Genomic DNA, 15,810 nt, shown 5'->3' on the forward strand with positions numbered 1-15,810 from the left:
CAGTATCACCATTTAGATGATTTCATCAAACGCACCCAGTAAGCCGTAGATTAAATCATTACACACACGTGGTTTAATCCATTATATTACATTACATGTGGTTTATCTTTCATCAAAAGTGACGTACTTTTAGTTGCGTGTGTGACCTCGGCAGGCCAAGTGATGTCCAAATGATGCCCCATATCGAGAGAGAGGAAAGGAAGAGGTGTCTCACATCCAAAAAAATAATTGAAATCTATCTATACATCACATTTCACATATAAGGCTTAGAACAATGACATCAAAAACAATTAAAACAATTTTAAAAAAGATTTCTTCAATAATGAATAATTAAATGTTGACCTGCATCTGTAAAACTAAGTAAAATAAATGTCACTCAGGAGTAGGAAGATTGGACTAAACGTCTTGGGGAGAAAAGGAGCTTTAATACACTTCAGAGAAGTTTGTGTTGTCCAATCAGAAGCGCAAAAGAAATTTCAGTAGGAAACACTTATGTCCCAGGCAATCGTGTTTTTGAATACTTGCAACATTTGAATCATTTCTGCCGGTGGGAAAGGAGCCTTTTTGAAAATCTCACGCACACTGTGCACAGACACACATGGATCCATTTAGACTCTACCTTGACTAAAACACTAGCAAACTGTAGCACTAACAAATGGTAGCACTTAAACTGTACTTATAATGGCACTTTTCTATAACATGTTTTGAAACTGCTTATTTGATGAAAATTGTACTTTCTTGTTACTTGTTCTTCTGAGTTTGCATCTTTATGTGGAAATGCACTTATTGTAAGTCGCTTTGGATAAAAGCGTCAGCTAAATGACATGTAATGTAATGTCATGTCATGTAAAATGGACAGGCTGCCCTCTGCCGTTCGAAACGCGTAACGACACGGCATTTCCTCCGCCGTCAAGTTCTCCGCAGCACGCCAAGACACGGAGCGCTTCCGCCGGAACCAGCACGTATCGGCGTTGACGCTGACTTGACGTGCGCGCAGCCTCCAGCCCGCTAGGGGGCGCTCCCCTCCAATCTGCGACCTGAAACCACCGAAATAAAAACGACGAGACCCCCCCAGCTGTTTACCACGTCCGGCGAGCCGCCATTGCCCTGGCGCTCTGCTGCATAGACATGTATAGAAAGGCTAGATGGCTTACCGGCGCTGAGAGCCAATGGGACCCGACGACGTCACACGGCGGCCATCTTAGGACAGGACCGCTCGTCCAGTTCTAACATTAAAGTCTATTGTGCATGTAGTGCTGAAATAACTATACTTTGCTCAATTTTCAACCGATTTTCAAACGGCTTGGTGTGTCACAAACGTCAGGGATGCGGCTATTTAACTTCATACTTGTGAAAAATTATAGCCACGGAGTTTATTAAGAAAATAGTATATTAAGTAGACTAGACAGGTAAAGCACTAGGTATACCCATACACACACACACACAGTAATGATATCAATATTTATAAGGTACATGAAACATGAAATAATATTAGTAATAAACAAAATTGCACTAACATTATTAAATACATGTGTAAATTCATGTATAATATAAATCTGTAAATATAAAGTTGCCATTCTGTAAAATAAAGAGAAAAGAGATGGGTCTTTGTTTTTTGACTTAGGTCCAAAGGCACACAATTAGAAAAAAAAAAAAACATTAAGACACAATTGGACACAAAACTCTTTCCATCAATACAATATAATGAATACAGCTCCCTCCCTCTCCTCCTCTCTCTTAAATGGTCTGAACTTACATAGCGCTTTTCTACACCGTCTTGGTGCACAAAGCGCTTTACAAAGCCCCACATTCACCCATTCACGCACACACTCATACACCACTCATTCACATGCAAACATCAAAGAAGAGTAGCAAACTAAACAGACCACCAGTTGAAAACCCATCCTTTAAGTGCACAAATAGTTTGCGCTACTGCCCTTTGAAAAGGACAGTTTTTGTGAGCTTCTGTCTCACACTGTCTTTCTGCAAGCTAAGCGTTGACATTTTCGCAATGTGGTGCAGCCTTAGCTTGAAGAAGAGGGACACAACCAGAGTCAAGAGTGTATGGTGGTGACTGTCAACGCCATATCGCGTGTCAGTGATGTGCTCCCCGAGCAAAAACACATCCTCTCCACCTATCCTCTTCCTCACCACGTAGAGGACCTCCAACAGTTTGATGGGTTGCGATCTCCTGGAATCTGCTACTGCCTGCCGAACAACCCACTCTGCTGCCCTGACGACCTTCACGGTGCCTGCTGATGGGATGACAAGACCTCCATTGTTTTTCAGCGTCAGCAGATGGTAGCTCTGGTCCTTACTGGCAGATTCAGCATCCATCAACAGGCTTGCCCGGCAGACATCACAGGAAAGCTTTTTTAGTGTGCGTCGCACCACAAATCCTGAAATCAATGGTGGACAGATTCACATTATAATGACTTTTTTTAATTAATAAGCATGGGGAAATGAATTAGTTATAGGCTAAATACTATATACCAGAGGTGGGAGCAAGTCACTGTTATGCAAGTCACAAGCAAGTCTCAAGTCATTGCCCTCGAGTCCCGAGTCAAGTCGAGTCAATGACGAAGCAAGTCCCAAGTCGAGTCACAAGTGAAGGCCAACAAGTCTCAAGTCGAGTCACAAGTCAAAGCCAACAAGTCCCAAGTCGAGTCACAAGTCAAGGCCAACAAGTCTCAAGTCGAGTCACAAGTCGTGCCATTTTATTTTCGAGTCAATTCAAGTCATTTTATTATAGTGGGGACGGGGAACCCTGGGTGATGGTGCGCTGCCTCACAGACCTAGACTACGAAGGGAAGGGTAATGGTGGATGGACTGTGACTGTGTTATAGTGCTGTAACGCTCACCCCAATGCCGCAGCGTAAATAAGGAGGCGATGACTGGCTTGCAACTCCGCTGCATTTATTTATATAAAACAACTCAACTTCGGTCACTGTTGGCCGTCACCACGCCGAACGAACACTTCCGCATACACGGCCCCACAAAACTCGGGTTGTCTCGCGTAACTACAGCTGGTAACAAAGCATAACGTGAACACATGCAACATCTGCATAACTGATTAACTAATAACTTTAACTCAGCTCATTACACTACTTTAAAACGGACGTTGACATAATGTTGGCGAGGATTTCCATCGGAGTCTGAATCCGGGTTCAAAAATCCCGATTTTTGTAACCATGAACGAGCTGTCTCGTTGATACGGTCAAATGGACTGCAGTGATTGGATGTCGTGCAGGCAGCGCGCGCTCTCTGCATACAGGTGGCGCACATTTTTTTGACAGATGCAGATAAACAGAGCGGCGCGGTGCTGTGAAAATGTTTCCCCCAGTTTTCATGGGAAGTAGCAAGTCTTCTCGAGTCAAAAGGCTCGAGTCCAAGTCAAGTCACGAGTCATCGGTGTTCAAGTCCAAGTCGAGTTGCAAGTCTTTGTACGTTTTGTCGAGTCGAGTCTCAAGTCATCAAATTCATGACTCGAGTCTGACTCGAGTCCAAGTCACATGACTCGAGTCCACACCTCTGCTATATACTACTATAAAGTCTAACTCTACCTGAAATGTACACAAGCACATTTTCCACAAGACCATCAAACTTCTTGGGAAGATAGCTGTGGTCTTGTACAAGGGCAGGAATGTCTGCAAACGGGGAAGGGAGATCTTCTCCTTCTGCAGAGGACATGTCTACAGCCGACAGGTTGGTAGATGTGTCTATGCGGTAGGACTGAACAGCAGACTGATCAGCTGGTAGGGACTCTGTGTCATCCTGTGCTGTCACATTGCCTTTGCTGCTTGGTTTAACAACCCCACACCTGGCCATCAGCTTCCGGAAAATGTACTTGAAATGGCTGGCGTTAGGGTTGTTATTCCAGCCACCTTCAGAACAATATTTATGCAAACACACAGACATTCTAAATACTCTAAATAGTTTTTCTGACAACTCCAGATACTGTATATGTGAAAGCTATAAGATCATATGCTGACACTTTATGTGGCTGGTAAATATGAACTCTACCGGATGCTCTGATGGAGTTGAAAAGAAGCTCCAAGTGGTCCTGGCTGAATCGGTACGTCAGGACATATCGCTGTCCTTCGAGGAGCACGGGAATCATCGCCATCAATGTGTCAATGTTTATGACAAAGCCGAGGACAGAGAGCAACCTTCAAAAACAAAGAAGAGAATCGCAACAGAGACTAATTCACAGACAAGTAAATACATTATCATATGAATATGAATTATAAAATAATACGTACCACTTGAAGAGTGGGCCATCTCATGAACTCAGACAGGACAGAGCATCTTTTGAACGCAATGCAGACAGGAGGAGGACAGAGCATCTGAACATGATGCAGAAGATAGCAGAGAATTAGATATCCGGACAACCTCATAGACCAGGGATGCACTGAAACCCGTAGTGATGAACTATTGGTATTCAAATATAAAGTCTCATTATGATTATTACATTATAATTAAGAATCTGTAGTGAATATTGGTGACTACTCAAAAGTTAAATAGTTGTACTTGTGTCGGGGGGGGGTATCAGTGCATCACCAACAGAGCATTCTCTTTTTTTTTTAAAGACCTCTTTGTACGGTAGAGGGGTGTGCCATCTCCCATCCTCAAAGCGAGCAAGTAAGCCCTGGCTCTTGACAAGAACTCCCTGGTGCTTGTCCAGTTCCGAGAACCAAGTGGGGCTTTGAACCCTCTGGCTCTGGGATTGCGGCTGTTCAAGATATCGAACAGCCTGTCCGTTATCTATAAACAAATATCTTAAGTGACTGGAAGCACTGAAATCATCACCTTAACTGAGTTTAACGTATCATAGTATACATCTAAGTCTGAATAATTTGATATTTAAACCTGAGATGGGGGTGTTCCTGGGCTAATTATGAGTTGCGGTAAGTACAAAAAGCTCATACTGTACATATGTGCTTGCATATTGCTAGACTTGAGGATACTTTTTTGATACTGAAACACCAATTATATATTCTGTACACATTAACAACCAAAATAGTAGATCTACAAGTGTTGTGTTGTCATGTTTTTGTGAAATCTTAAAATCTGGAATCTGTCACCTGTAATAAATGCCATAAATTCCAACAGGATTAAAGCAATTAATCACTCAAATGTTCATAAGAACAGTAGAATATTTGGAAATGACTTTGGATTGTGATGCAGATCTCTTGCTTTATTACCTCGATAAATTCTGCTGTAGCCTCACAATCTTGGAACACTGCATATTCCTTCAGATCCTGCAAGGTGCGCAGGGTTGCAGGCCACGGAATTACTGCGGGCCTGAGCAGCCAGGGAGACCTTGATTGAGATAAAATACACAAATGAGGAGAAAATTAGCGCTACAAGATCCAAACATCAGCACCAGGATAAAAACACAAAGCAAATCATCATAAAAACATACCTTCATCTTCTGATTACCAAAGTAAACATGTTTATCAGTGACCCTATTTGCAGCATGCAGGCCACTTTTTTTTGGACGTCGTTGAGATGAACGATGTACTTCCAATTGATGGTGCCAGTGACGCTTAAAATTGGGCTGTATGCCTGCAGAATAACCAGTTTTTAACTGCTCGCAAACATGCAATGTAAATCTGCATATTCTCCACAATTATGTGATAACACAGATTTCATACAATTAAAACATAAACAACTGAATATGGTCAACCAGAGAGGCACGTACCTCCAACATATTGCGCGTCAGCTTCAACATGTGGCAAGCGTCCATCATAACAAAAACCTTGTCACGGGTTCTTGGATGGGGGAAATGTGTCTTCAAGGGCTCACATGGTGTTGCCTTAAGGTCACAAGATCTGGCGCTGATGAAGCTCTTCCAGAGCATGCACAACTAAGACACTCTGCGTTTCCGGGGTTAGGCTCTTAGTCAAATAGTAACCAATTGGAGCCTTCCAGTAACCTTGGAGCCCAACGACCAGAGACACAAGAGCCTCTGAAGCTATGTCACTTTGATTTATACGATCCCCCATGTCCACAAAACCAGACATGGTTTGTGACTGTGGATCGTACTGAACATGCTTCTTTATGGCCATCGCATCCAACATCAGAGTGACAACCCCATATTTGGCCTCATCTTCTTGGCGCCGTTTTCCCAGCATGTCCAGCATCATTTTGTTGAGGCCAGGTTTGGCGTCCAGTGAGCTCAGCCACCTTGACACAATTGAGACATTGACCATTTAATTACTTACCCAATGAGCCACTAACCCAATCACCCCTATTGTGGACCCTGGACATACTAAAAAAACTACAACATCAAAATGTATTAGCACGACTTAGATCAGTAAGTTTAACTATTCATGACACTACAGTCTGTAGCTGAAGTTGTTACTGTAGTTGAAATTAGAGACGAAGAATACCTTTTCAAGGAACTGGGATGTGGAAGGTGAATTTTCAGGTCGTCTCTCAGGTAGTGATACGCCTTAGGACCATGCAGGTGGAGAGTGAGCGCAAAGTCTCTCTGGGTGTACTCTGCACCCCGTCTTGACAGGAGGTGAACCGGAAGATCTGAAATGTAATTAGAAAAGGTGATTTAGTAAGTCTCCTTTGATAGTAATTTTTATGTCTAACTCAGAACATAAAAAAGACAAAACATTTAAAGTCATTATTTATTTTACCTGAGTAGCATTCCAGCTTGTCATTCAGCTCTTCATTGATGAGGTTCTTAGCTTTCAGCTCCTCCAGAAGAGCCTTCATGTTCTTCTTGGCCCTCCTTACCCTTGCCAAGGCATTGCTCTTTTCCCGCCACAGTTCATGCGCTGTGGCCATGGCTGCATCAAGTTTGGCCTTAAGAGCCTTTGGAGAGGAAGGCATTGCATAAAAAAGAAAAAAAAAAACAATAAATAATAAATAAATATATAATGAAGTTAATTAGGGTTAGGGTTAGTGTATTTGTTAGTGACATTCCTCATGTGTACAAATACTCACAACATCAGGTGGAGGTTGATCCTGCTCGGGGTACATGGGCTGGTTTTCTCCTGCTTTTCTTGAAGCGTTTGTGCTTCTTGGTGCTACCGGCTGAAAAAATAGTTAAATATTCAATTGATCTGTAATACACTTTATGTATTGCTAAACTTGCAGAAAGTGTGACATTAAATCACATTTAAATATCGATGCATCCATCTTTAACACCTTGTAATCTAGTTGGCCAATTGTACACGTACCCTCTGAAGATGAGCAGGGAAGTTGAAGACAGATGGAACAGCTCCAGCTTTGAATCCGATAGTCTGTCCCGTCCAAATCTTCATTTCTGAAGTGTTCGCTGCAGAGCAGTGTTCTGTCATTAGCCACAAAACCTTCCCTTCTCAGGGCACGCTCCCACTGTCTCCAGCACTCGCTACATTTGGGAAACCTTACAAATGGGAGAAATAGTAGTCAGATATAAATGATTGTTAACCTTGCACATTTATATCCTTCAACACTGAGGGTATGGACTAAAATACAGTATAAAATATATTATCATTTTGATTCTATGTACTGCATGTATGAAAATATATGTAGCCAATCTTGTAATGTTGTCTCAGAAAAAACCCAACAAAGTAATCCAAATGTAAAGATGTTTTTAAGAAACCAAACCACTTGGAAATCACGTGTAACTCAAAGCTATGTTGAAACGAAAGACTAACCCTGCCTCTCCCACCAATTTACAATTGCTTGGTGACTCACTTACGACCTCTTCACTGCTAGCCAGCAAATAAATACAACCACATCCACAAAATGACATTTAGACAAAAGATTAGGTTGTCAAGAAACGTTGTTGGTCTCAGGAAACCTGTTAATAATTGAAAATGTCGACTGTGTGGTATCACTTTAGAGTAGAGGGCAGCCATGAAACACACAGCTACGCTGCAATGTTAAGCGTTTCTCAAAACGTGAAGCTACAATTTAAACATCGGCATCAGCACAAATCGTAGCCACGTTAATAAGGTTTGTAATAAACCAAACCGTTTGTAAATCCGTCAAGAATTCAGCAAGTTACGAGCATTTTAGTTGGCGTATGTCACTCACCTTCCGTCCACAGCAGCGCAGTCTCCTGACCCAAGATGGCCGCCAAGTGACGACACAGCCGACTCCGCCTTGAGCCATCTAGCCTTTCTATACATGTCTATGCTCTGCTGTCACAACAAAGTGGAATCTTCCCCCCCCCGTTCGAACCGATCAAGACGCCCGGATGAAAGTCACAGTCGCGTTGCAGCGCCGCGATCGATGCCTGAGCCACACGACGTGCGCTGTGGACGTTTCTACTCCCGCTGCCCTCTGGTGCTGCAACGCCCCGCCGCCGCCACACGATGGCGCCAAAGGACCCTGTTTCCCACACACGCCCCGAAGCTGAACGCACGACATGCCCCCGTTATAGATGCTGCATCCCAAGCACAGAGCAGCCCATGAATTGTGTTTGACTCGTGGCCCCGCTAGACGGAGCTGCCAGCCGGCTGCACAGCCCCAGCGGCTGCCTTCCTCCCAGAGAGGCTGGAATCCTTCCATGTGAATAAAACACATACATATATCTATGTGTGAGCGTGTCTCTACACGCGGCAGAGCTCAAACGCGGGCCAGGGGAGCGGCCCGCACTGTCATTGACGATGCGTAGACATCAGTGAATGCGACGCTTTTATCCAACACAGTCACGGGCCAACGTACGCAGCGGCGCCCTGCTGCTCCGCCAGCTTCAGCCGCCGCCGTCTTCACCTGGATCCAACTCCTCATCTCAGCTGCTCCTCCTGCAAACAGTGTGGACCCTTAGTTTTTAAATTCCCTCATTTTAAATTGGCTGACAATGACCTTCTGGCCTGTGATGAGGTGAAACATCTGGGACATTTCAGGGCCAGACATTTCTAATGTTATACTATGGAGTACACAAACACCCATATTGTATGTGTGGCAGTAAAAGCGACTCTTATGAGATGCTTATGGGAATGTGGATAATTTGATTATTTTAAGCCGTGTATACGGTATGGGACTCCCACGTTTCATTTATATTGGTACATAACAGTAATATAACTGTAGATACTACAGTAGTTTTACTGTGATGAAACAGTATTTGTAGAAGTTCCGCAACATTCTGCGTGCTGTTAATGGCTGCGCACTTCCATTACTTAAAACAACGGCCAGGTAATACCTAGCACAGGTAGACTGTGGAGTCCACCCAGCCAAGTACTCCCAGATAAATGGTGACAGACTTTACGTTACGTTCCCCTTTTATGCTGAAAACGATGTGGAGATTATCTTGAAGATTTCTAAAGACAACAGCTTGAACTAAATATTGAGGCTACTACACTTTAAAGGTAAAAGAAAAGTCTGAAATCTGAGTTTATGATTCATATTACTGTCATCAAAAACCAACATCTTTCTGCTCTCCCTCCCCACAGAAGCCTCTGTGGATGGTGGTTCTATCTGATGGAGGTTGTCCCTGCAGTGGTCCTGCCGTACACCTCTTCTGCTACTTGCAATTACTTATATCATTTCAGTTAGAGAAATTGAATGTATTGTACATCTTTTACATTGTTGATTCTGTACACATGACATCCATGTCAGTCTGTCCATCCCAGGAGAGGGATCCTCCTCTGACGTTCTCCCTAAGGTTTCTTCCCTTTTTTCCCCATTGAAGGGTTTTTTCATATTTTGGGGAGTTTTTCCTGTGCCGATGTGAGGGTTTCGGGACAGAGGATGTTGCATGTGTACAGACTGTAAAGCCCTCTGAGGCAAATTTGTAATTTGCGATTTTGGGCTATACAAAATAAAATGAATTGAATTGAATTGAATTGAGTCTTAGAATTTCCTAAGTTTAGTATTAAGCTACCCACATACGGGCTGCAGTGCACTCAGATGGATGTACTATCATGGATACAGTATATCTTTAACATCTTTTTTTAGTTGCATTTGTCGATAACAATGGATCCGTGCCGCCACTACCTGAGTTTCTGCAGGCTGCATTGTGGGTCGGCCATCAGAGCAGACAGAAGCTGCACGCCCAACTCTCCCGGGTGGTTGTAGCTCAGGTCCAGCTCTCTCAAACTGGACGAGTTCCAAGCTGATGCCAGGAAAGTGCAGCCTTCCTCTGTCACTCTGCACAAGGACACACTTAAAAAAAAACACCCACTTACCACAACATTTCATCTTATTTATCACCGTATCAACAAACCGCAAAGACTAATACATTATTTATTAATCTGGAACTCACGAGAGTATCTTCAGTTTACAGTGAGGACTCTCCAGTCCACCAGAGAGCGTTTTGACTCCTACGTCCTGCAAGTCATTGTCAGATAGGTCCAATTCTCTAAGCTGGCAGGAGGCTGAGCTGATGACGGCGGTCAGGTCATCGGAGCTGTGCTGTGTTAGATTGCAGCTCCTCAGTCTGAACGATCAGAAAATACAGAAAGAATAATATTTTTCACACTTTCAATTTTTATTTAATCTGGACGAACGCGGTTGTCTCATTTTTACCTGAGTTTCTCCAATTTGCTGTTCTTCAGTTTCTTGGAGAGCAGTGTTATTCCTGCATCTGTCAGGTTGTTGTTGGACAGGTCCAGCTCTCTAACTTGTGATGGGTTGATATTCTTTGCCAGGTTCTCACAGCAGCTCACAGTGAGATTGCATGCATGCAGACTGGAAGAGAGAAAGTATAAGAAACGTAAGTCATGAAGACATTTAAAGACTATTGAGACCAGACGGTCGGCCTATTTTCATCACTGCTTACTTGCAATATGAGCCAAGTATCTCAACTGTCCAAATGTTTATTAACGACCGCTCGTATAATTTCTAGGGCCGGGACTCAATTAAAAATCTAATTAGAGGCTTTGTAATTAATTAATCAAAATTAATCACATTTTAATTGCATAAATATTTGACCTGAGAACAGTGAGAAGTAATTTTTTTCACATGGATTTTTATTTTTGTTCAACCAATTCCAGCAGACAAGTGTAGAAATAGCGTATTTAGAAATATAGTACTTTCAGAAATTCAGGTAGCCTATAGGTAAGTTGTACCTTAAACAAATCAAAACGTCACTCAAATAGGTTTTTTGCCTCTTTGCAAAAAATACAGAGAATATTCACACTAAAAAAATTATAACGGACCTCCTGTTTGTTTTAGAGCAGTGTCCCCAGAGACCTTTTAAAGTCATCCTGTAATACATTTGTTCAAAAATCACCATTGTAGGTCAAACAGGGTGCCGGCGCGGCTTCGTCGAAGATTTCCAGGGGGCGCTATGGAGGCAATTTACTAACGAGGGGGGTAGTAGTTACTCATAAACCTCTATATACCATAATAAAGTATAAAGGTCTCAGAAGCGCATATCCATCTGTAACCACGTCATCAATATCTGCCCGGTGCCATGCTGCTGTGAGAGAGTCTGTTACAGGCTGCTGAGCCTTCACAGAAAACCTTTATTTTTTTAGTGTTCATAAATTAAAGATGGCTTCCACCAGGGTGCAGGAGTAGGCTTTATAGATCTCTCTCACTCCTCTGCATTAAATCTCCTAAATACCACAGGCCATGTATCAAGATGTTAGACACAGAAAACAATAACAGCCAAACATTATTATCTAGCTTTTTGTTTCTATTTCTTCCTCTCAATACTCCTTACTTGTTTTGCTCCCTGGCTTCTCGCCGCTTTCTGAAAGTTCAAGCCAGTCTATTAAAAACTGCATTACCCACAAGTCAACAGGTTATGTACTCCATTACTGCTGAAGGTCAAGTTTTCTTGTTCTGTTGCTGAGGGATTTTGAGAAACGTGGATGGTATAATGGAGTTTTATTTGTACCTGTGGAATAAAAACAATGTGAATCGATGTAGATTAGTTGTTTGTTGCATTATATTTTTAGTTTTCAGAGCCGAGGCGGGGCTTATGATTGTCAATTGCTATGAGTTCAATTTGAAGAGAGGGTAAATACATAAGGATAGAATGAGAGTGTCTGTTAATGAATGAAAAATGCTTAATACATTTTGGCAGTAATGAATTAACCAAAGTGTTCAGGGCCGAGGCTTATGTTTTGATAGCATAGCTATTGCCTCTCAATAGCAATATAACCAAGATGATAACTGAATAAACAGCTGACAGGGTTGTCAGTAAAGGGGACATGCTTCCGGAGCAAACTGTCAGTCAGTATATGTAGCAAAGCACAGTTAGGCTCTTATAACAAGACATACTGAGGAAACAGGCTTCAGTCTCTGCTCAGGTAAACATTACTCAACTATAACCTATAAATTAGGAGAAATTTTAAAAAGCATGCAAGAAAGTAAAGGACTAGTTCGCAGTGTACTGGTCCTAGACAAGTGTCGTACAGAGATCCATCAAAGCTCTGTCTGCTTCTGGAATCTGGAGAGCAGCTGGAGCAGGACAGTAGTTTAGAAAAGGTCATGAACTTAAAGATGAACTTTATTTGTGCACTGAAAAGGAAGATGGAATTGAGTACACAGCTATTTGTGTATCAGAATATTGGTTCTACTTATTAATTGCTGTACTTAAAGCAATTAGGGGCTAATTGAAGAACACAGAACCGCTACACATTGCTACAGTAGACCGTGTTCATCAGGAGTTAGGCCATCACAACGTTGAGACCTAGTGAGGTGTCTGTCTCCTGGGTGCATGGACAAGAGGCTGGTTGAATAGTGGTTGGTGGTGTGTGCAGCTCCTCACCAGGCAGGTTCAGGATCAGTTAGGGTGGCTCGTTGGAAGGAATTGTGCAGAGTTTGTTGCTTTGCCATCAGTGACAAAATTGTGTGTGTTGTGATACAGCCAGGCTGGGGTGTCTACTGCAACAGTTTTAAAATTCCCTTTTAACTGCCTTGAGTTCTGAATTTTACTTTAAATTAGGGCCGGGACTCGATTAAAAATCTAATTAGAGGCTTTGTAATTAATTAATCGAAATGAATCGCATTTTAATTGCATAAATATTTGACCTGAGAACAGTGAGAAGTAATTTTTTTCACATGGATTTTTATTTTTGTTCAACCAATTCCAGCAGACAAGTGTAGGAATAGCATATTTAGAAATATAGTACTTTCAGAAATTCAGGTACCCTATAGGCAAGTAGACCTTGTGTAAACTATGTTTTTTTAAGTAGACCAATACTTTCAAGTACATTCAGAACATTGGTTATTTTTTCAGACGTGGTCTTAGTTACCCTGGTCCTTAAACCAGTCATCTGGTGCAGCGTGGGTTGGGTGTGGGTCCTTGTACGTCCACGCTAGCTGCTAATTGTGTTGCGTTGAGGTGATACTTGAGGCTCGATGTGAATTCCTTGTTGCACAGCTTGCACACAACCACGCTCTTATCGACGCTTCCATCCGTGTGTTTATTATAATAAGATTTCCCATTCACGGGGCCACCCGACACGGTCTCGTCAGCTTCTGCGTTCATGTTCACTGTGGTTTGTTGTTGTCTGAAGTCATGGACGCTAGTTGGTGCTCCAGTATAATCGGTCCTCCGGAACTCATCCAGTGAGAAACGTTCCGCGGTGCAAAAAATAAGTGTAAAAATGCGTAAAAAATGTTTAATGTGTTATTTTTTAATTGTAATTAATTAATTAATCTTAATTCACATTGTAATTAATTAATCTTAATTAACGCGCTAAAGTCCCAGCTCTAGTAAAAACGTGTTGGATAAAGTTGTCAATGAGAGATCAGAAAAAAATGATGAACACACTGGATCTCTCATGTGTCTGTCTCTCCACCCAACCAGCTGTTTTTCTGCAGTTTCTGTTTGGCCCTCGCTCACAAAGCCACCGGTACACAGGGAGGTACACAGAGGCTGTGGTCAGGCACACGTCCGCCGTCTGTGTGAGATTGTGTGTGTGTGTGTGTGTGAGATTGTTAAAAAGTTACATGGACACAAGACGGCACAAATTATACCCCTACACGCCTGGTAAATATTTAGGCCGACACAATACTGTGGAAAGATGAATGTATGTGCATTGCCCATAAATCGTTGAAATAATGACCCAAGCCATATGCTATGTATATATCATTTCAAAATAAGCTTCAGACTGTACCATCATCAGTGAGATGCTTTGAAGACAATTCCTACCTCACTCCACACCAGCATGCTGCCAAACACCACCTGCAGGCCGTCAAAAAAGTTCTCCCCAATGACGATGACCATCGCCCCGCCGGTGGTCCAGCCCTCACTGGGACTAATGGCTTTGATGCACGGGGTGGCTGGACAGAAGGGCAAAGCAAGAGTTACCCCAAGTCATTCAATTCAGCATGTACAGCAGCTGGAGAGAGGACGGTAAATCTCAGGCAGGTGTGTTGGAGGTCCTCTTTGGTTTTGGTTTATTCAATTCAATCAATCAATCAATTAAAAAGCTCATCGCAAAACTTTCAGAAATGTTCATAGTTATTTAATTGTATATATGTGGCTTTGTTTGTGAATAACAACAAAAGCATCAAAAACTGAGAATTGGATCTATATCAGATTTTGCTTAGAAATCATATGATCTGCAATTGTACAGAATTGAAAAAGCTCAAGTGAAAACTGGTGTCCTGAGTACACAAGTAGAAAAAGTATTCAGCTCTTTTAATTGAGAAAAAGTAGCAGTACAACAGTGTAAAGAAACATGGTCCTACACTTAGAGTTTAACTACATAGAAATATGGATGCATTATCAGTTAAATGTACTAAAATGACAGCATTAACATGCAGGAAATGGATGGACTTCTTCATGTTTGAATTTGATTTTTTTTTAATTGTCTTAATGAATGCATTAATTAGCTCATCTAATGACCACTGGTTATGTTTGATGTATTACGGCGATTAGAAATGGACATTAAGGAACTCAAGTACCTGCTGTTACAGTGTGTTGAGTGTGAATGATGAAGTAGACACGTAATAAAACTGAAATGAGGTGTAACATTGTAGTGTTACGTTGTCACCGTCTCACCATATTCCATAGTATTCTCCACAGACTCGCCGGGCTCCAGTTTGCGGGCCCTTCGGCCGTGCTTAGAGTTGTTGTGGACAAACATGTTGTCAGACACTGCCAGGACGTGGCCATCTACACTCACGGTGCTGGACAAGACCACCTGAGAGAAAGAAAGAATTGAAATCTATCTATACGTCACATTTCACATATGAGGCTTAGAACAATGACATCAAAAACAATATTTCTTCAATAATGAATAATTAAATGTTGACCTGCATCTGTAAAAGCCTAAAATTCTGTGAGGAGACTGAAATAAGTGTCACTCAGAGGAGTAGGAAGATTGGAACGTCTTGGGGAGAAAAGGAGCTTTAATACACTTCAGAGAAGTTTGTGTTGTCCAATCAGAAGCGCAAAAGAAATTTCAGTAGGAAACACTTATGTCCCAGTATATCGTGTTTTTGAATACTTGTGTAGCACCCGTCCCGTGTAACTATATAGTAATAAGTGGATCTGCTTGGTGTAGTAGTACTATGGGCGGGGCCCTGGGTTCACTTGTAAATATAATGGCGCAATTACCTGGTCTTATACAATTTGTCTTATAATTATAGATCCCTTATTTTGTAAACTAATATAACTGGCGGTGCCTCCAATAGAATTTAATCAATAAAACATAAGGTTAATGATTCTTATTAAAACCTATTATCATATGTTTTAATGGTGTATTACCACTTTTACCTTTTAACCCCCTCTTAACCGAACACTATTACACCCAACATGGCAAACACACTTCAAAGGCATTTACAATTTGGCAAAACAGTTTGGCATTTATTACTTTAATACGATCAATACAACATGCCCCCCCCCACTTTCTCACACCCATGACACACCAAACCCTCGTTGCAGGCCTGAGT

At 42.0% G+C, this 15,810-nt stretch overlaps 1 protein-coding gene across 1 annotated transcript; it reads right to left on the reverse strand.

Moving 5' to 3' along the window:
- Positions 1–1,325: 1,325 nt before the first annotated feature.
- Positions 1,326–5,283, reverse strand: LOC134132193 (uncharacterized). The gene is made up of 5 exons (XM_062563596.1): positions 5,205–5,283; positions 4,712–4,764; positions 4,024–4,169; positions 3,564–3,884; positions 1,326–2,399 (listed from the first exon to the last, which is right to left on the reverse strand). Exons 3-5 carry the CDS (start codon positions 4,124–4,126, stop codon positions 1,930–1,932), a joined length of 894 nt encoding a protein of 297 aa, XP_062419580.1. The 5' UTR covers positions 4,127–4,169; positions 4,712–4,764; positions 5,205–5,283; the 3' UTR covers positions 1,326–1,929.
- Positions 5,284–15,810: the final 10,527 nt, after the last annotated feature.

The sequence above is a fragment of the Pungitius pungitius genome, chromosome 7, assembly GCF_949316345.1.
Source record: "Pungitius pungitius chromosome 7, fPunPun2.1, whole genome shotgun sequence".
NCBI classification, from domain to species: Eukaryota; Metazoa; Chordata; class Actinopteri; order Perciformes; family Gasterosteidae; genus Pungitius; species Pungitius pungitius.

Bases quoted from the DNA above. Each gene is read 5' to 3' on its own strand.
- LOC134132193 (XM_062563596.1), bottom strand. From the start codon at position 4,126: ATGGCGATGATTCCCGTGCTCCTCGAAGGACAGCGATATGTCCTGACG. The intron at 3,885-4,023 runs GTAGAGTTCATA...ATTGTTCTGAAG, and splicing joins CAACTCCATCAGAGCATCCG to GTGGCTGGAATAACAACCCT. The intron at 2,400-3,563 runs GTAGAGTTAGAC...CATTGATTTCAG, and splicing joins TGTGCTTGTGTACATTTCAG to GATTTGTGGTGCGACGCACA.